We start from the raw sequence: 22,580 nt of genomic DNA, 5'->3' as shown, positions 1-22,580 counted from the left end.
TGCTCTCCAGAATGGTTGGATTAGTTCACAACTCCACCAACAATGCATTGGTATTCCAATTTTCCCAATCTTCTCCAGCATTTATAATTTTCCTGTTTTGTCATGTTAGCCAATATGATAGATATAATATGGTACCTAAGAGTTGTTTCGATTTGCATTTCTCTAATCAATAGTGATTTAGAGCACTTTTTTATACCACTATTTCTTTTTATATTTTCAAAATTCCATTCGTGAGAGTTTCTTATCCTTCCTGGGCTGGCTTTCTCTACTGAATTTTAGTCCATAGCATCCTATCCTATCTTAGAACCCTTTGAATTTTGCTCTCTCAGAATCTAGGCTTTAGGTTAGGCTATGGTTCAGTGGATAGAGTGTTGGACCTGGTGTCAGGAAGACCAGAGTTTAATTCTGTCATTAGACACTTACTAGCTGTGTGACCCTGGGGAAGTCACTTAACCTTTGTTTGCCTCTATTTCCTCATCTGTAAAATGGGGATAATAATATCCCCTATCTCCCAGGGTTGTTGTGAACATCAAATAAGATAGTATTTGTAAAGTGCTTTGCAAACCTTAAAGCACTATCTAAATACTATTATTTTTATTATTTATCACAAATCATAAGGCAGGGGAGTATTTCTTCCTAAGATTTCCATTATTTCTACTGCAGTGAATTTCAACTTACTGGCCAGAATCTAATCCATAATAGCTTTCCCCACTTCATTGCTTCCTCTACTTTCTGAAGGATGAAATTTTCCCCCACTTAAAGCAAGCCAATAATTTATTTGCTACTTTGCTTTTTAAAGGCAGAGAAAATACTCTAGCAGAAGTACAGATGATTGGCATATAGAATGAGTCCTAGATCATACCTTTCTGCTAGACTCATAATCTATTTCTTTCATTCTTCACCTATTTCTTCATTTTGTCCTGTTGTTAGAAGGCAGATGCAGGCTGGATCCAACATATGAGGCTTGTTACTGCAAGGAGAAGTAGGGCCTCCTTCTTAGAGTTATGGAGCTTAGACTTCCTGGGACAGTGTTTTAAAAGGGTTTCAGTGGAGTGAAGGTGGCTCAGGAAACATGAATCATTCACAGATAGTTCACTTTTGAATTGTTGGCTTTTGATCCCACCACATGCCTGAAAGTGTCCTCCCGAAGATTGTCCATGATTTTTTCACTGCTGAGTCTGATGGCCTTTTTCTTTTTTTCTTTTTTTTTTTTGCTTTTTCGAGGGGGGAAGGTAGAGCATTTGGGGTTAAGTGACTTGCCCAAAGTCACATGGCTAGTTTTTTTGTGTTAAGTGTCTGAGGCAAGATTTGAACTCAGGTCCTCCTAACTCCAGGGTTGGTGCTCTATTCACTGCACCACTTAGCTGCCCCAGATGGCCTTTTCTTTATGATGTCCTCCATAACTGCTACCACTTTTGACACTATCAGCTCTCTCCATCCTGGTTTTTGTGACATTGTTCTTTCTTTGTTCTCCTCCTACCTCTCTGGCTATTCCCACTTAGTTCCTTTTGCTGCATCATTAACTCCCTCCCATCCCAAATTTACACCAAGGCTTTGTCCTGGGACCCTTTTTTCTTTTCCCTCTAAACCCTCCCTTTTTGGTGATTGCATCAAATCCTGTGGATTCAGTTATCATTCTTCTGCAGATAACTCTCAGATTCCTCCACTCAGCGTTTAAAGCCCCCTTTAAAAAAAAAAAGCAATTGGGGTTAAGTCACTTGCCCAAGGTTACACGGCCAGGTGCTTATTGGTGGGTGCTAAGTGTCTGAGCCCATATTCAATCCCAGCTCATCTTACTCTTACTCGCTGTGCTACCTGGCCTCCCCTTAAAGCACTTCTTAATCTGGCTCTAGATTACCTTCCCAGATTTATTTCACATTCCTCCCCTTCACCTCTACCACATAGCGTGTCCAGCCAGATGTTGTTTGATGCTCCTTGAACTTGGCATTCCATCTCCTTTCTTCCTGCCTCTGTCCAAGCATTTCCATATGCCTAGGATGCACTTCATCATCACCCCAGTTGGATGTAAACTCCTAGAGGACATGGGTCACTTTTCCTTTTGTTCTTGCAACTCTCTGTCCTGTAGCATCTTGTACATAGGTCAAGAATAGGGATGGGTTGGGGTGGCTAGATAGCTCAGTGAATAGAGCACCAGCCCTGGAGTCAGGAGGACCTGAGTTCAAATCTGGCCTCATACACTTAACACTTACTACCCATGTGACCTTGGCCAAGTCACTTAACCCCAATTACCCTGCCTTCCCCACCTCCAAAAAGCCACCAAAAAAAAAAAAAGAATAGGGATGGGATGGGCCTATGATTTCATTGATTTAGGAAGCTCTTGATAAAGGATTTCCTCTATGAATGTGGATTGGCACTTTCTCTGCAATTTATAGTTCTAGAGAGTGACTGATAGGTTAAATAATTTGCCCAGGGTCACACAGCTGGTATGTGTCAGAGGCAAGACTTGAACCCAGGCCTTTTTAGGGATAGAACCAAGCTTTATACCTACTACAAACTGAATTTTGACTTTGAGTGCTGTGCTATTTCCATCATCCTACCTGCTGCTCCATTGGTTCCCCAATATTCTGACTGATCTTTTGCCTTTTCTTCAATTTTTCAATTTCACTAAAACCATATTTTTCCTTTTTGTCTAAGCTTTTGATTAATTTCTCTTTTTTATTATTGATAATTTTAATTGGATAGTTTCCAATTGAATAAAATATTTTGGGTTACAATTTATTGATGCTATGCCAAACAATATTGTGTTAATTCTCAATACCTAAATATTTCTGTGAGAGGTTGGTCATAAGTGATTTTTTAGCTTTGTCATAATAACATTTTTGTTGTTTTAATAGAGTTTATTTTGTTTAGCAGGAAATCCCATTGTTCACTGTAACAAGAATTTTCTCAGTGCTATATAGTGACTTAGTAGAATGCCCAGAGCACGTGCAAGCTGTTTCTTTCTTATAGGGCAAGACCAGTCCAATTGTTCTTGCTTTGAAAGAAACACCTGCGTAACCTTATTCCAATAATTAGGGAAACACTAGCTCTGTGATTTCTCCAAAGTGCATGCTGTGTGTTCCCAGTAACAGAATTTTACTTCCACACTCCAAAATATACATTTTCGTTTATTTCAATACATCATTACATTAAATTACAATTTAATTACATTAAAATTTGATTTTAAAAATTGCTTATCTAAAGTCATTAAGATAAGAATGAAAAATCTTTGGAGATGAATGATTGTAAAACACCTGTTCACAAATATAGGAGAGAATCACTATTCATTGAAGCAAAGGTTAGAGAGAGAGTTAAAGCAAGATGGTGAGAGGCATATCTTATTCATAGGCAAGAAAATCTAGAAAAAGAGGCTATAATCTCAGCATCTGAAGGGATCTCAGAGACCATCCAATCCAGTCAGAACCTGAACAAGAATTATCTCCTAGACATACTCTACAGATCTTCCTCTAGCCTCTTCTCAAAGACTTCTAGTGATGGGGAGCTCACTACCTCTTGAAGCAGCCCATTTAGAATCTGGATAACTTTGTCACTTTTTTTTTCTTATATTGAGCTGAAATTTTACCTGTTCACAATTCTGTCTCTCATAACCAAGCAAAACAAATCTTTGACATGACAGTTCTCTATTTGAAAGCAGCTCTTTGTACCACACAAGTCTTTTCTTCTGGCTAAATACAGCGAATTCTTTCAAACCTCTTAGCATGGTTTCAAGTTCCCTCACCATCCCGGTTACCTTTTTTGGGGCGGGAAAGGGGGCGCAGCATAATATGCAACCTAAGAGTTAAGATTCATTTTTATTTTTGTATATGCATTTCCTGGCATATAGTATATGCTAAATAAGTAGGTGCCTGTTGATTGATTGATTGATTGTAGTCGATTAAAAGGCCTAGGTATTTTTCCATACAAACTGTCATCTAGCCATGCCTTCTTCTCTCTGTACTTTGTGTTCTTGTTTTGTGTGTATGTGTGTGTGTGTTGGGGGGGGGGGGTGGTCTTTTTGGGGGGGGGGGGGGCAGGGCAATTGGGGTTAAGTGATTTGCCCAAGGTCACATGGCTAGTTTTTTGTGTTAAGTGTCTGAGGCTAGATTTGAACTCAGGTCCTCCTGACTCCAGGGCCGGTGCTCTATTCACTGCACCACCTAGCTGCCCCTGTGCTCTTGTTTTTTTAATTTAAGTTTGGTACTTTGCACCTTTCCCTTTTAGCTTTCCCCTTCTTAGATTCAGCTCATTATTCCAGCCAAATGAGATCTTCCCAGATGTCGGTTGTGTAATCTAGTATGTGTCCCAGCTTTGCGCCATCTGCAGACTTGATAACTGTACCATCTATGATTTCACCCAAATCATTAATAAAAATGAAAAAAACTCTTGGGGCATGGTTGTTCAAATGATTTTGAATCCATTTAATTAGATTAATATCTAACCCATATTTTCCCATTTTGCCTGAAAAAATAACATGTAAACTTGTAAAATGCTCTGCTGAAATGTAAGCCTAGAATGTTTGTGGCATTCTATGGTTGTACCAGTATAGTAACTGTCAAAAAAGGAAGTGAGATTAGTCTGACTGTTTTTGATCAATCCAGACTGGATCATAGTGATTTCTGCTTTACTTTATGAACTCACAAACCATCCCTTTAATAATGAATGTGAGACAGCCAGAGAAAGAACTATGGAGTCTGAATGCAGATCAAAGCATACACTTTTCTCTTTGCTTTATTTGTTTTTTTTCTTTTTTGTGATTCTTCTTTCACAACATGACTAATGTGGAAATATATTTAATATGATTACATGTGTATAGCCTTTATCAGATTGCATGCTGTCTTGGGGGAGGGGGAAAGGAAGGGAGGGAGAAAAAAATTTGGACCTCAAAATCTTATAAAGGTGAATGTTGAAAACCATCTTTACATGTAATTGTTAAAAATGAAATACTATTAAGTGGAAAAAATAATAAATGTGAGAATTTTGTCAGGAGCTAATCATCTTGATCTCATTACATTTATATTTATATGCATTAGTAACTTTTTTTCCTGTCAACAACAACTAACATTTATTAGCATTTACTATGTGGGTTACAAAGAATGACAAAATCACAGTCCCTGCCCTCAAGGAGCATTTATTCTGATGGTGGAAATAACACCCAAATGACTGTGTACATCCAAGGTATATAAAGACGTGGAAGACCAAGATGAAGTTTGATCTGAGTCCTGAAGGAGAGAAACAGAGACAGAGGTGACCCAGCATGAGGAATAGCTTTCAAAAAGGCCTAGAGTGTGGGGTGACTAGGTGGTGCAGTGAATAGAGCACTGACCTTGGAGTCAGGAGGACCTAAGTTCAAATCCGACCTCAAACACTTGACACAACTAGCAGTGTGACCTTGGGTGAGTCACTTCACCCCAATTGCCTTGCCTTCCCCCCTCTAAAAAAATGAAAGGCATGGAGTGAGGACATAGAGTGATATGTCTGAGGAAGAAGTACATCAAATAGTCCAGCATTGTTGGATCAGGGAGCAAAGGAAAGTACTTGGGGGAAGTAAAGGGGCCTGGAAGGACTGGAAGAGTTCGAGCCCCCTAGTAAGAAGACAGGAAATAGGCGGAACAAAACAACTGAGCTCACTGAGAAATCTTGAGAGGTAACAGCCACCAGGAGCTGGGCTGCTGCCTGCCCCTTTACAGAATTTTTTTTCATATTACATTTTTTCCCAAGATTCTTTTTTTGTTTGCACAAGATGAGCAAGTATAGAAATAACTTCAGCAGATGCAATATCTGCTCATTAATATTCATAGCAATATAAAAAGTCTTCTCCAGAAATATTAGTTTTCTTCATAATAACTATAACAAATACTTATCCGTTTACCTACTATGGGTTGGCCAATATACTAGGCATTGCAAATTAAGAGAAGGGACACAGACCATAGGGTGCTGACTTGGGGTGTGGCAGGGAATAAACACTGGTAATATCTCTAAACCAGGTGCCTTTCTGGTTTGTTTGTTTTTTTAAGCTAAATAAATAAAAAGGCAAACACCCAAAACTATATTTTTAAAATCTAATTTAGATGCCTCATCGAGAAAAAGAAGCTTCAAAGAAAGAAGTCATTCTTTTGGCAAAGATGAAACATCCAAATATTGTAAAATTCTTCACATCTCTTCAAGGTTTGTTTTTTTTTATGATTTATTGGTGCATATATATTGTGTTGTTTAGGCAGTAGTTCCTGAAAGCTGTGACTAAATCAAGTTTTTATAAGTTGAATAATTTTTCCCACTCACGTTCCATTTCAAGGGTGATTTTATCTTAGTTTCTGATTTCATTGACCTTCAGTTGGCAATGGTTCCTAGAATTATTTTAATTCCAAATTTCTGTGCTGCCTCTTGACTTCAGTAAGTACCAGGCACAGTGCTTTGCACAGAGAAGTCATTTAATAAATATACACTGAAAAAAATAACAAATAACTATCTTCCCAGGCTATTCCCCATGGCATAGTAGATATAGCACTGAGCCTGGAGTCAGGAAGTCTCAAACTCAGATCTAGCCTCAAACACTAGTTGTATGACACAGGGTAAGTCAGATTTACCACTCTCTGCCTCAATTTCCTCATCTGCAAAATGGGGATAATAATAGCACCTATTTCCTAAAGTTGTTGTGAGGATCAAATGACAATAACTGAAACACTTAGCAAGGTGCCTGGCACATAGTAAGCACTATATACATATTATCTATCATTGTTATTAAAAGCTAAAAAGTCCTATGGGCTGCTATTATTTTAAGAAAATCCTATAGTGAATATGTAGGATTACTATACTGAACACTATATGGGACAGCTAAATGGTACAGTGGATAAAGCACTAGGCTTAGAATCAGAGACTCATCTTCCTGAGTTCAAATCTGGTCTCTGACATTTACTAGCTGTGTGACCCTGAGCAAGTCATTTAACCTTGTTTACCTCAGTTTCTTTGTCTGTAAAATGGGCTGGAGACGGAAATGGCAAACCACTCCAGTATCTTTACTAACAAAACCCCCAAATGGGGTCACAAAGAACCTGAAATGGCAGAACAACAACAAAAACATAGAGTTTTTGTGAAACTCCGTCTTTAATTCAAGCAGCGGACTAGCCAGTCCATCCAGGCTGTCCTCCATGCCTAGAGTGCATGCCCTTCCTTACCTCTCCTCCTTGGAATCCCTCCCTATTTTTCATGGCTGAGTGCAAGTGCCACCTCCCACACACATCTCCAACATTCTTTCCACTCTGCCTTGTAATGTAGCTGTTTGTGTTTGTCTCACCCCGCTTTCCAAAATGATGAACTCCTTGAAGTCAAGGAGAGATCTCTCCACTCATCCTGGTATCCTACAGTGCCAATCACAGTAGTTGCATGGAGGAGATAACTGATAAATATCCGTGGAATGGAATTGTATATCTACGCATCCCTCACAATGTGGCTAGGATGCATTCAGCAATAACTAACAGTTTACATTTTTGGACAGCGTGTCCCAGAAGCCTTAGCGTAGCCTTGAGCTCATCGGTGTTTATAAAGCGACATATCCCTTTGTACAGAGGGAGACAAAGAATGCAAATTTAATAGAGCCTAAGGTCACACTTAGACTCTTGGGATACATTGTATTAGTGTGTATTTGGTGAGGGCAAATTTTAAAGAGGAAAGAAATAGTGAGTGATAATAGAAGAGGAAGAGGGAAGTTCAGTTATTTCAGTTATGTTTGACTCTTTGTGGCCCCTTTTGAGGTTTTCTTGGCAAAGACACTGGAGTGGTCTGGCCATTTCCTTCTCCAGCTCATTTTACAGATGAGGAAACTGAGGCAAACAGTGTGAAGTGACTTGCCCAGTTTTATACAGCTAGCAAGTGTTTGAGGTCAGATTTGAACTCAAGATAGACTATTCCTGATTCTAGGCCTAGCACTCTATCCATGGGGCCACACACCTGCCCCAAAAAGGAAGTAGAAAAGAAAAAATAAAATGGGAGATGAGGAAGAGGTGCTTTCCCCAGCCCATCCTCCTTAGACTTTTTTGGATTAAGGAGTGAGGAATGTGTTCCCATTTCATTCATTCACTCAACAGCATATGGTGGTTCGTGAACTGGATTTAGATTTGGAAATATGGGTTTGAATAAGAACTCAGCCACTTATTTACCAACTGGGCAAGTCATCTAACCTTTTTTTCAGGCTGTTTTACCATGAGAAGCCTAGACAGGCGGTTGGCTTCCCCTCTTTATTGTTTCTCCTTTTCCTTCTTCTCTTCTACCATTTTCCTTTAGGCTATATTTATTATTATTTCATTTTTTCCCTTCCTCCTCCTGCTGTTCCTTCTGCTTCAGATTTTTTCTCAACAACATGCTAAATTTGAACAATCTGTTTGATGATGTACAGTACAGAGCCTCTGACTAATGCAAACTTTTATTTATATTAAACATTACTCAATATAGGGGCAACGTGATTAATTTTCTGATCACCATCACCTTTACATCTGTACTGCTCACCCCCACTTATACATCTGTATTGGTCACCCCCACCATTATATCTATATTGACCACCCCCAGTCATTCATCTGTATTGGCAGATCATGAAAATTTGTATAACTTCAAAGTAACTCTTCTTTGGCAAAAAGTTGGGGATCCTTGGCCTAGGGAATCTAGGGGTTCTTAACTTGGGATTCATGAACTTGATTTTTAAAATAAATATTTTGATACTTATCTTTCAATATAATTGAAAATTCCTTCATCATTACAATTCCTTTGTAATCCTATGTATTTTATTTTATGCATTAAAAATATTATTCTGGTAAAGGATCTATAGGCTTCACCAAACTCCCCAAGGGGCCTGTGACACAAAAATAAGTTAAGAAGTGCTGGTCTAGAGCATAAAGTCCATAGCCTAGTATTCAAAGCCCTCTACCATTTGTCCTCAGACCTATCATTTTCCTTGACTATCCATCTCTGCCTCTCTTTAGGAGCTCTGTACTCTAGACATTCTGCTTATGGAAACTCTTTCTGGAGTTTCTCGTCTCCATGCCTTTGAAATGCCTTCATCCTCCTTTTTGCCTCCTAATCTTTTAAGACCTAATTTAAATGCCACATTTTCCAGGAATCCCTCTTTGACCACCCTGGCCTAAAACATCATCTCTTTTGAATTGCTACAGCACTTTCTGCCCATATTGAAGCAGAGTGCATAGTAGATGGATGGTTGGACTTGGAATTGGCAGACATGAGTTTGAATCCTACCCCCTACACTTACTATGAGCTCTGTGACTTTCTGCACATCATTTACCTACTCAGTCTCAGTGTTTTAAGCTGTAAAATTGATGAAAGCATCTGCCTCACAAGGTTTGTAAGGATCATAGGAAATAATATATGTAAAGTGCTTTGCAAATCTTAAAATCCACATAAATGCAAGCCATTATTATTATTATTATTATTTATGATTAGATAAGTGGATGGAGTGCTGGACCTGGAGTCAGGAAGACATGAGTTCAAATTTGACCCCAGACACTTACCATTTGTGTGACCCTGGACGAATCTCTTAACTTTGGTCTCAGTTTCCTCAACCATAAGATGAGGGAGATAATAGCATTGATCTTGCAGAGCTGTTGTGAGGATCAAATGAGTTAGTATTTGTTAAAAAAACCAATAATAAAAAGCTTCAGCAGAGTGCCTGATGCACAGTCAATGCTGTATAAATCCTGATTTCCCTTCCCCTTGTGATCTGAAAATTAACTGTTAATTTTGGCTAGTGCAAAGGTGTTGTGGTGGCTGTGGTGTTGCTTTTCAGTCCTACTCTTTGTGGCCTCATTTGGGGTTTTCTTGGCAAAGATACTGGAGGAGTTTGCCATTTCTTTCTCCAGCTCATTTTACAGATGAGGAAACTGAGGCAAAGTCAAGTGACTTGCCCAGGGTGTCCCAGCTTGCTGAGTGTCCCCACTAGGAAGTGTCTGAAGCCAGATTTGAACTCAGGAAAGTGAGTCATTCTGTCTCCTGGCCTGGTTCTCTGTATATGTACCACCTACTGCCCCCCAGTACAGAGGTACCTACTACTATATTTAACTTGATCCATGCTCTATAATCCAGTGACACTGACCATATTATTGTTTCTCACACAACACTCCATCCCCTGACTTTGTACCTGTTCTCCATGCCTGGGATGTTTTCTCTCCTTTTCTCTGCCTTACGACTTCCATTTAAGGTTCAGCTCAATTCCCACCTTTTGTAAGAGGTCTTTCCTAGTCTTCCCTATTACAAATGCTTTCCTTCTGAAAGTTTCCTATCCACGTTTTCAAACCCGAGTTGGACCTCACAGCCACCCTGTTTCCTCAAGTTGGTAATAAGATACCCCTCAGACCTCACATGAAACTTTTGAGAAATTCTCTAATGCAATTATTATTTAATAGGATTAGGGAGTGAGTTTATGATTTCAATGGTGTAGGGAACTCATGGATGAAGAAGCCTCCTTTCCATCAATGCAGGTCAGCACCTTCACCATAGCTTAGTTATTAGTTTTGTCCCCCCTTGATCACTTAGAAGTGATGTGAGTTGCCCAGGTTCACATAGCCGGTAAATGTCTAAGGGTGGTCTTGGATCCAGATATTCCTGAGTTTCAAAGCAGACTCACTATTTATGATACTACACTGCTTCTCATGTTATAATATTGCATATTATAGCTATCTGTGTTGCTATCACATTCAGTTATATTCTAAATTCCTCTACCAAATTGTAAGTTCTTAGAAAGTGGGAACTGTGTCATCTAAACTTTGTATCTTCCCTAGAACCAAGCATCTGGCACAGTGCTCTGAATACAGAAGGTATTGAAGAAACATTTGTATGAGAAAGTAACAGAGAGACAGAGAGGCAGAAAGAGACAGAGGAGAAAGGGCAGAGGGCAGAAATTTCCCCATATCTTTCCAATCTAGTGCTCGTGCAATAACTTTTTTGGGGGGAGGGGACCCAAGCACAGGAATTTATGTAAATTCCTCTTAAAATTTAATTTTATTATATTTGGTTCATTATTCTTGACTATTGAGATCTTTTTGGATTCCCATTCTTTACTTGATGTATTAGCTTATCCCTCCCCACTTTCACATCATCTTCAAATCTGATGCACATACCAAATATCAATTCCTCTCTCTTATCCATTCCTGAAGTAAGCCCAGCTGTTATTTATGCCTGTGCTACCAAAATCAGGCACCGCTGTTCACCTGATGGGAGCTACCAAGATGGAAATATAGTATGTGGGAAGAAATAACAAGCTTCCTATAGAGAACTTGCCCTGTAATGTCAACCTTTCTTCAATGATAGGGGCATAAATCTGTGCAGGAAAAAGTGATAGAGGGAGTCATAAATATAATTATGAACTCTCTACTACAGTATTACTGAAATACCTCATTATGATGTAGAGGTGACCTGATTTCTAGAAGGCTCTCATAGCAAGCTCATGCTCTGACAATTCTTACCAGTCCAGCTTAAAGGTTTTGCATATGGGCTTAATGATGGACTGTGTGCCTATTAGGTTTAAGGACCAGTTTTGCCAAGTTCATAGAAGCTCAGCACTACAAGGCTGACTTATAAGTTTTTGGACAAAACCACTGGTTAAATCTTCTAGAAGGCAAGGAGTGATTTTTGAGCTATCCCAGTATAGGGAGTAGACACACAGATGAAATAACTTTTTTCTTAAAGTATTGACAAATTATGTTTCTCCGTTTTAAAAATGGAAAGTACAGGGGCGGCTAGGTGGCGCAGTGAGTAAGAGCACTGGCCCCAGAGTTGGGATGACCTGGGATCGAATCTGGGCTCAGATACTTAGCACCACACCCAGAAATAACTGGCCATGTAACCTTGAGCAAGTTACTTAACCCCAATTGCTTAAAAAAAAAAAGAAATCAGGACCACTCAATTAGTTTTGGGGCGGCCAGGTAGCACAGCGAGTAAGAGCACCGGCTCCAGTGTTGGGATGACCTGGGGATTGAATCTGGGCTCAGACACTTAGCACCCACCCAGAAACACTTGGCCGTGTAACCTTGAGCAAGTTACTTAACCCTGATTGCTTTAAAAAAAAAATGGAAAGTACATCTTCGGTATTCTTATAAATTATTTTGGGAGGTAGATTTTTAACCCATTATATGTGAGGATATTTTCATTATACTTTAGAATATTTTACCTTTAAAGAATTAATACATATAGTAAAGTAATTCCAGTAAATAAAATAATGCCCCTTTTTATTCTTATAGAGATGAATAAATTATATATTGTAATGGAATATTGTGATGGAGGAGATCTTATGAAGAAGATCAGTAGGCAACGTGGAGTGCTCTTTGATGAGGACCAGGTAAAGGATTCCAGTGGGGGTTGTAGTAGGTATGCTACCAGCAGCTAGTATCTGAGAGACAGAGAGAGATTTGCTTTTATAATTCCCATACTGGATTGTTGTGCATGCCATTTGTGGGTAACCCCTCATATTAGGAGTGAAGTGAGTTAGTCAGTGTTTTAGACAAATAGTTTGACCGAGAATACATTCACAGTCGTGGATATAGTGACTCTCTCATTGAAAGTGGAGTCATCTTGACTAAAAGAATGTTAGCATTCTCAGAACATCCAGCCTCCCCTTCCCCTGCCCAAGTCTGTATGTGCTATTAAGATAAATATTTATTTCCCTTTAAAAATCAGAATCTGGAAACATTTAAAAACAAAACATTATAAATGTAGCATATTAACCTCTTGACTTGATTTTATTTGTTTTCCCACTGTGGTAAATGCCTTGTAATAGCTATGGAACTTTGCTATTGAGGGGAAAAAACCCTCTTCTTAGAAAATGTCATTTTAGTTTCACTGGTTATTAAGAGAAGAGAGAGAAGAAGTGAAAAATAATGGCTTTTTTTTTCTTCCCCATTCTGTTCAACCACATATTTTTAATACATACAGAGCTTTTGTTGAAGTCCATTTGGGAGCTCTGGTCATGGAAGAGATATGTGCCTCTGTGGAGAGCAGTAAGAATCAGTCAGGATGATGGATGCTTAATGTTCTGCATTAAAGCACTCCCCAGTAATGTTGTCTTCATCTTTCTTGAGCTCTTTTTGTTACATTTTGTTATTTAAGACCATCATGATCTCATACATTGCCTCTAGTTCTGTGGTTAAATATTTCCAATATGAATAAGCAATACATAGATCTCAAGCCATTGTGAATTTATTCAAGCATTCTTCCTCTATTCTTGCAGGAGCATATTATTTCTGGATTTATGGAAAACATGTCTCCTCTTCTCCTCTGTGTACTATTTCTCCTATATTTATATAACTCCCCTTTGTTGTTAAAGTTTGGGCTACATTTCATCTTGATAAAAGAGCCTCCAGAATTGCAATTTAACATTTTGTCTCTGGAGCATACCTACATGTATTTCTTCCCCTTTTCTGTATTTAATATGACAAAGAAACAAACAGATGCTTGTGAATTAGTAAAATTTAAGTGTCATCTCTCTAGACATGGAGTGCATACTGAAAAGAACCCTGGATTTCATGAAAAGAAATTGACAAAATAAGAAGCAAAATGAGGTGTTAAATGTGGGATGAAACCAGATTCTAAAAACTCCTGTTCTTGTTCTCCATATTTTCTCTCACTCTGAAAGGAAACACAACTGAGAAGCAACACAGTTATCGGGAAAAAGAAAATGTAATTGCAGTGCCCAGCACCTTATTAACATTCAAGTGTTCAGGAAGAAGAACAAAATTAGGAACAGTCTCAGTCATTTCCTTGCTTCTAACCATTTATCTTTAATTATATAAAAGTCTCACAAGGGTACAGTGGATAGAGGGCTGGACCTGGAGTCAAGAAAACCCAAGTTCAGATCCATCCTTAGATACTTAGTAGCTGTGGGACCCTGGGCAAGTCACTTAACTTCTGTTTGCCTCAGTTTCCTGAACTGTAAAATGTGGGTAATAACAGCATCTACCTTCCAGGGTCGTTGTGAGAATCAAATGAGATAATAATTGTAAAGCACTTAGTACAGTGTCTGGTACATAGTAAGTGCTAAATAAATGCTAACCACTGATGATGATGATGATGATGATGGTGATGAATTCATCTGGCAAAATGATGTGGCCCTTCATGCCTCAATTCTCCTTGTTAGAAAATGAATAGAATTAAAGAGGAAAGTGGTTACTTATATAAAAGCATATGATATTTACATAGGATATCCATATAACTTACTTTGTTTTTGCATCTTGTCATTGGGACATTTCACTGAAATTGCAACTGTCAGATTGACAGAGTTACTTGTCTTTAATTGTAGATTCTGAGTTGGTTTGTGCAGATCTCTCTGGGATTGAAACATATTCACGATAGGAAGATCTTACACAGAGACATAAAAACACAGGTAAATAACCCAGGGAAGGTGACCGAGAATAACGGAATCTTTTTCTTGATTTAACTCACATAGCTTTTTCTTTGTTCACAGAACATTTTTCTTAGCAATAATGAGATGGTTGCAAAGCTTGGGGACTTTGGCATAGCAAGAGTATTGAACAAGTAAGTAAATTTTAAATACATTTCCTTTCCTGCTCAAAATGGTCAATATATATATATATATATGTTTAGGCATGAAAGCTGTTATTGTCTAATATTTTAAAATTGATATTTAGATACAGACTCTGAGGTAGCAATTGGTACACTGAGGTACATAAAACAAATACATTGGAAGGGGAGAAAGGAAAGGAAGGAAAGGAAAGAAAAAGAGGGAAAAAAGAATGAGAGGAAAGAAGGAAGAGGAGGAAGGAAGAAAGAAATAAAACAAGAAAGAACCCTTCTATCATATAAACACAGTCAAGCAAAACAGATTCCCACATTGGCCACATCTAAAAATACATTTCTGCATCTACATTAGTCCATCATCTCTTTGTCATGAACTGTTCCATTTCATCAGTCCTGTGGAATCATTTTTGATCATTGCATTGATTAGGGTTCTTTCTTTCAGAATTGTTTGTTTGTACAATATTAATATAATAGTATAAATTGTTTTTCTGGTTTTGCTTATTTCATTCTGCATCAGTTCATAGAAGATTCCCAGGTGTCTCTCAAATCATCTCTCTATTTCTTATAACGCAATAGTATTCCATTACCTTCATATACCATAATTTGTCAAGCCCTTCCTTAATTGATAGATTTTCCCTTAGCTTTCCAGTTCTTGGCCACTACCCAAAGAACTGCTATGAAGTTGTTTTTTTGTTTGTTTGTGTTTTTGCTTTTTTTTTGGAGGGGGGAAGGTAGGGCAATCGGGGTTAAGTGACTTGCCCAGGATCACACGGCTAGTTTTGTGTTAAGTGTCTGAGGCCGGATTTGAACTCGAGTCCTCCTGACTCCAGGGCCGGTGCTCCATTCACTGCACCACCTAGCTGCCTGGTTATTGTTGTTGTTGTTGCCTATGGGTCTTTTTCCTCTTTCTTTGATCCCTTTGGGGTATTGGCCTAATAGTGGTATCAGTGGGTCAAAGACCGTGTACAGTTTAATAACTTTGGGGGCATAATTCCTAATTGCTTTCTAGGATGCCTAGATCCATTCACAGCTCTGCATCAATGTGCCTGTTTTCTCAGAGCCCATCCAAAATTTGTCATTTTCTTTTCTTTTTTTCCCCAGCTTTGCCAATCTGATGGGCATGAAGTGGACTCTCAGAGTTGCTTTGATGTACATTTCTTTAATCATTAGTTATTTGAAGCATTTTTATATGTCTATAGATAGATTGGATTTCTTCCCTTGAGAAGTTCCTGTTCATATCCTTATAACAGATATTAAGTAGAGAATGCAACCTCAGTTTCAATAACAGATGAATGAGACCTTTGTGATTTTGAGCAAGTAACTGCCCTTCTCTTCTCTGGTACCTCAAGTTGGACTAAATAAAGGATTTTTTAACCTTTCACTGTGTCACAGACCCCTTTGGCAGCCTAGTTAAACCTATGGACTTTTAGAATAATGTTTTTAAATGCACAGAATAAAATACATAGGATCACAAAAGGAAATACTTTTGTTAAAATGCAATAAAATATTTTTTAAAATTCAAGAACCCCCAATTAAAAACTCCTGAACTCAATGATCCCTAAGGTCCCTTCAAGTCCTAACATGATACTTTGAAGGTTTTGAGAGGTTTAACTTCTAACCTTTCTCCATCCCCTCACCAAAAGCATCTGTCTGCTTGCTCCCTCAACTCCTCATTAGCCTTCTTGGAAGAAACAGCTAATTGCTCTAGATAACAAGGTGCTAAGGAAGATTTAAATAGTAAGTTGTAGAATGGTCTCCTTCCTTTGGTTGGAGGATTGGGAGTAGTCAGCCTCCCCAGCAAAAGCTTTGTGTCACTCTGGAGTCTCTATCTCCTTCTGTGGGGTAGTATCCATTCCCCACCCTCTCCTAGGTTGCCTCTTGTGCCACTTGCCCCAAACAAGGTTTATGGTGCTTGATCCAAGTACAAAAAATTCCTAGCTTTGGCTGTGCCTCTTGTCTGGGTCTCTTCCAATTGAGTTTCTTTGGCTTTTTTTGTTAATGGTTAAAATTCAATTTAATTCAATCTCGTTAATATTTAATTGTGCTTAGCACTACGAGGTGGTGGGTTGAATGGTAATCAAAGGTAAATGCATTGTCTCTGAAGAATCAGACAGGTACACGATCATCATTTCTTCCATTCTAAGCCTGTGTCTGTGGCTTTACTTGATTCTTCCAAAAGGAACTGTAGTCCTCTGGCCATGAGGAAACTGGGGAGACGTAGGATGCATAGTGTGGTGCATGGAAATAGTGGTGAATTTGAAGGCAAAGGGTCTGGGTTCAAGTGCTATCTCGACCACTTAAATTTTCTGTGTGGCCTTGAGTGATTCATTAACTTCTCCAGGCATTAGTAAATTAGTTGTATCAAAGATACCATATCTTTCAACCCTAAGTGTTCAGTCCTATGATCTGACAATAATAGCTAGCCTTTATGTAGCACTTTAAGGCTTGCAAAGCACTTTATAACATGTTAACCCATTTTATTCTAACAACCCTGGGAGATGCTATTCCCATTTTACTCTATGAGGAAACTGAGGCACAGAAAAATTAAGTGACCTACTCAGAAACATGCAGCTAGTAAGGGTCTGAGACAGAATTTAAACAGCCTTCCTGACTCCAAGTCTTGCAGTCTATCCAATGTTTCACCTAGCTGCCTTCAGCCTCGAAAGTTAGAGAGGAAATGATAGTCAAGAACTGTTTAATTTCCTTTTGTTATTTTCTTTTTCTTTTTTGGGGGGGCAGGGAGGGCAACTGGGGTTAAATGACTTGCCCAGGGTCACACTGCTAGTTTTTTTGTGTTAAGTGTCTGAGGCCGCATTTGAACTCAGGTCCTCCTGACTCCAGCATGGGTGCTCTATTCACTCACTGCCCCACCTAGCCACCCCCTTTTTGTTATTTTCAAAGTAGTTTTGTTTCCTGTTCTAATGAAATTTTCTTTTGTAATATGATTTCAGAATAGATTCTACTTTTCTTGTCTCCATGAGAATAAACTACTTTATTATCTTATTCAAAATATTTTTAGTACAATGGAACTTGCTCGGACATGTGTTGGGACACCTTACTATCTGTCTCCAGAGATCTGTCAGAATAAGCCCTACAACAACAAAACGTGAGTTCTTGCTATCCACTGACTCTTTGAAATTAGCTGTCAAGTCTGTTTTAGAGAACTCTATAGGAATTCCAGGAACTGTTTGTCATCCCGGCCATGCTGTTGCTTATAGCTTTGTACCTTAATGGCTGTTTAAGATGGCTCCTTTGTAAATACCTGTGGGAGGTGGATGCTGTTACCATCACCAGTGTTTTAAAATGAGGAAACAAAGGCATGCAAAAGGTTAAATGACTTGCTCAGGGTAGTTACCCCCACATGTCAAGTTATTGCCTATTCTACGATGATCGTGCTTGTTTTGTGATAGTTCTTTGGCGAAAGGAAGTCCCTTCTGGGAGGACATAGGATTCCTCTTGTGATGTTTAAAAAGGTTGGAGAGACATAATTTCTGGGTGATTTAATTATTTTTATTAATAATACCAGCATTTTAGTGAAAGAATGATCATTTGGCTCTTGCTCTCCCTTACAAGACAATCATGGGGTGGGGGGACTCATGGCTTATATGCCATTTTCGAAGAGGAGAGTTCCTGAGGGTGGCAATCAACTCTGATTGATTAAGAGTTTAATGAGAGGTGGACTTTACAAAGAGAATTGAGGTTACTCCAGTGAAGGGCTGAGAGTGACATCATGTCACTCTTGGGCAGAGACTATCCCTACATCCAGACCACCCAATGTATCTCTCTATCTCCCACATAAGCCTGAGCTAGCTGGATGAAATACCAATACACAGAATAAGAAGACTGTTAATCCTGTTTTCCATCAGCCCTGTCCTTGAGAGACTGGACAAGGACATAGGACAGGGAAGAAATCTTGGGTCTCCCTAGTTTGCATAATTGGCTGTTAATATGAGAGAAATAATCCTCCCACTCTATTGAACCTTGCTTTCTACAACTAGGGTCATAGTGTCCTACTCCTCCAGTGTTGGTAAGGCTGTCAGTAGGTGGAGTCCTTATCCAGGTACCCAGTTTATGTCTAAGGAAAGGTCCATGGGCCGGGCATACACATGGGGAAAACAATCCCTTTGTGAGTTTGACTGAGAATAACTTGTACAACAGTGGGAACCAGTTCAATGCAAAGCTTCATTGCAAACATTGGAGGAGATGGATGGGAGAAGAGAGGTAAAGGGGGCCCTATACAGGCATACACGTTAACAAAGTATAGCTGATATGAGGGCAGCACTGCCTTGGGAGACACAGAAACATGGGTCCATTCAACAGGAAGGAAGGTACTTCAGCAGGCAGGCGTGCTCCCGCTGGAGAGGAGTGCCCTTTTGAGAGTGGGGTTCTTATATTGCGATTTTGCTGGCCTCCCTGGAACTGGGTGCAGGGTCAGAGCAAAATATTATTTTAAGGGTTTGTTATCAGAGAAAAAAAACAGCTGGTGGAAAGGATTCTGGGAAGATGGTAGAGTAGGTCAGAAAATTCCAAGCTCTCGAGATTTTCCTCCACAAAAGAGTTAAAATAGCACCTTAGGGTGAACAAAGTATGAGTGGAGATAAATAAGAACAGGGCATAACCCGGGTCCTCCTGAGAAAATTTGAGAAAATCAGAAGAGAAATCCTAGGACAAGGTTTGGTCCCTGTGAAGAGTAAACACCTCCAGGCTAGGTTCCGTTTTAACAGCCATTGGCAAACCTCTTAAACAACAAGCAGCAAGCCCTAGGATTAGTTGGTTCCAGAGGCTGCCTCAGGAACTTTTAGCTCCAGGATAGTGAGGGGAGATGGCTGTCTAAGTCAAGGAAGATCAAGGGAACCTCTGCTGACCCGGAACGCCAGACCCAGCTGTGCTGCGAAAGGGGGGTGGGGGGGTGGCTGAACAAGCACATGCCTGGTGAGTGCAGAAACAGTGGGCCAAAGCGCCTGGCTGCCAGCCCCTTACAGAAGGCTGGAGGTTTGGCTTTGGTTTCAGGCTAATGGGAAGAACTGAAGATCTAGGGCAAGAGGAACCATTTCCCATACCCCAAGGCTAGAGGTGACTACAAATAATTAAACTATCACCACAAAAAATGCACAGGCAAAGGAGAAAGAATCCAATCATAGAAATATATTATGGGAGTTCATCTTTAGAGGAGGATGTTGAAGTAAAGAAACCTTTAAAGAGTAACATCAAATGGTCACCTGCCCAAAAAGAATTTATAGAAGATCTTAAAAAAGACTTTAAAAATCAAATGACAGAGGAGGAAAAACTAAAAAAGAAAATAAGAATAATTCAGGAAAAACAAGATGGGTATGGAAGGAAAGTCAACCAACTAGAAAAGGAGATCCAGAATCTTAAGGAAGAAAATGACACCTTGAAAATTAGAATTGGGCAAAGTGAAGCCAGTAAAATTTTAAGAGATAGAGAAATGATTAAACAAAATATGAATAATGAAAAAATAGAAGAGAAAGTGAAACATCTTATAAGAAAAACAACAGATTTGGAGAATAGATCAAGAAGAGAAAATATAAAAATAATTGAACTAACTGAAAGTTATGATCAAAAAAAGAATTTTGATACAGTAATATAAGAAATAACTAAAGAAAACTGTCCTGAAGCATTAGAACAAGGGAGGAAAGTAGAGATAGAAAAAATCCATCCATCACCACTTAAAAGAGATCCTATGAGGAAAACTCATAGGAATATCATAGTCAAATTCCAAAATACCCAGCTCAAGGAAAAAATATTAAAAGCATCAAGATTAAAACAATTTAAATATGATGGTGCCACAAGACCTAGCAACAGATCCATTAAAAGATTGCAGGTCTTGAAACACAACATATCAAAGAGCAAAAAAGAACTGGGGCTCCGGCCAAAAATATACCCTGCAACAATGAGTATTATCCTGAACAAAAAACAATTGGACATTTGACAGACTCTCAGATTTTCAAGACTTTGTTAAAAAAAAAAATCCTGAATCCAGCCTCAGACACTTAACACTAAACTAGTCGTGTGACCTTGGGCAAATCATTTAACCCAATTGCCTTACCTTCTCCCCTCCAAAAAGGAAAAAAAAATCCTGAACTTAATAGACAATTCAACATACAAGAACCAAGAGAAATATAAGGTGCATAACAAAGACTGATTATAAGGGATCCATAAGGACAGACTGTTTACTTTATATAAATGTAAAATGAAATGTAAGTCTAAGATTCTTATAAATAGTATCTCATAAGAAAGATTGGAGCAGACCTGAGTATAATATGAATTTAAAAAGTGAAACCATTTAGGAACAGCTAAAAAGAGTGATTATTTTATACAATGAGGTGCAAGGGAAGAACTGATACACAGGAATTAGATGGGGGGGAGGGCTGGTATCTCTAGTAATCTACTTTTTTTTTTTTTAAGCAATTGGGGTTAAGTAACTTGCTCAAGGTTACACGGCCAGGTGTTTCTGGGTGGGTGCTAAGTGTCTGAGCCCGGGATTCGATCTCCAGGTCTTCTCAACACTGGAGCCGGTGCTCTTATTGCTGTGCTACCTGGCCGCCCCTCTAGTAATCCACTTTCATCAGGAATGGGTTTAAGAAGGAACAATTATTTAAAAAGAGTATCAAAGTCTTCTAAATTCAAAAGAAATAAAACAGTAGGGGCATAGGAAGGGGGGAGAGGACAAGGGAGGGATCTTTAGAGAGGAGGCTGAGGGAATAGATAAATAGGGGTATGGAAGTGTGTTTAGATTTATGGGAATGGGAGGATAGGGGAGGGTTCCTTGGAGGGGGTAAGCAAGTCATAGGAGGGCAAGGTAGTGGGTCAAAGTAAAGTAGAGGAGACAGGAGGGATAGGAAACAAGACATATGTACATATATAAAAACAAAGACCAGTAATAGAAAAGGTTTGGGAAAGTATATGTCTATATTTGTATGTATATATGTATATGTGTATGCATTTTCTATAGCTATGGAAAAATATATCTAAACTTAATGTAGCCTTCTGGGGAGAGGGGAAAAAAGAACAAAGTATAAAAGTGCACAGCAGAGAACAAAAGAAAACTCACAAGGTAGCTAAGAAAAGATGGACAATTCTCAATACAAGTATTATTTATCATATAGGCTTTCTTAAAATGAAAATTTATTGTTACATATTTTGAATCCTCTCTTATGTTCTGCTATGCACATGACATGCTGTTTTTTCTTTCTAACTTTGTATTTAAGTTCCAATATTTAAGTTTATGATTTGTTTTTTTTCTTTTTTCTGTTTGGTATTTGTGCTTTGGTGTTTGAGTCTAAAATAAAATTTTGGAAAAAAACCAGCTGGTGGTAGAAAAAAATATTATTTTGGTGGTTTGCATATCAGGGGAAAAACAGTTGTAGACAAAATATTATTTGGGAGACAGAGCTGTACTAACCTTTGAAAAATGTTATTGTCATGAATGTAATGTAATACTATTGTGCCATAAGAAACAAGGAGCAGATGGACTTCATATTTACCTGCAGAGGCTTACATGAACTGATGCTGAGTGAAAAGAGCAGAACCAGGAGAAATTTGTACACAATTACAGACACAACATATGTGTGATGACCAACTTTGATAGACCGGACTCTTCTCAACAATGTAGGGTTATAAGTCAATCCCAAAAGACTCATGATGGAGAGAGATGTCTACATTCAGAGAAAAAACTAGAAAGAACAGAGTTTGAATGCAGACTGAAGCAAACTACCTGCTCTCTGTCTTTTTCTTGTTTGGTTTTGTTTCCTCTTTCCCATCATTCATTCCATCTGATACAATCCTTCTTGATAACCTGACTAATGTCTAATGTGAAAGTATATGCAGATCCTATACTTGATTATATGTCGCCATGGGGTAGGGGGAGGGGAGGGAGGGGAAGAAAATTTGAAACTCAAAGAACTAGGAACTGAATCTTGTAAACTAGAAGTAAACAAATCAATAAAGACCAAAAAATTTAAAAAAAAAAGAAGGAAAGAGAGAAAGGAAGGAAGGAAGGAAGGAAGGAAGGAAGGAAGGAAGGAAGGAAG

At 38.7% G+C, this 22,580-nt stretch overlaps 1 protein-coding gene across 1 annotated transcript in view; it reads left to right on the top strand.

Annotated features, from left to right (window-relative positions):
- The window catches only part of NEK5 (NIMA related kinase 5), a 118,069-nt gene that overhangs the window by 7,358 nt on the left and 88,131 nt on the right, over positions 1–22,580 (top strand). Inside the window, exons 2-6 of the mRNA XM_069064561.1 lie at positions 6,069–6,165; positions 12,237–12,334; positions 14,291–14,374; positions 14,456–14,526; positions 17,549–17,635. Of these exons, the coding sequence (XP_068920662.1) occupies positions 6,069–6,165; positions 12,237–12,334; positions 14,291–14,374; positions 14,456–14,526; positions 17,549–17,635 (437 nt within the window). The remainder of the gene's footprint in view (positions 1–6,068; positions 6,166–12,236; positions 12,335–14,290; positions 14,375–14,455; positions 14,527–17,548; positions 17,636–22,580) is intronic.

This window comes from Petaurus breviceps, unplaced genomic scaffold, assembly GCF_028583685.1.
Source record: "Petaurus breviceps papuanus isolate PSGF00001 unplaced genomic scaffold, PetGlider_PUasm1.0 90639, whole genome shotgun sequence".
NCBI classification, from domain to species: Eukaryota; Metazoa; Chordata; class Mammalia; order Diprotodontia; family Petauridae; genus Petaurus; species Petaurus breviceps.
Note: the sequence above shows the minus strand (reverse complement) of the source record. Positions and strands in the feature narration are given on the sequence as shown.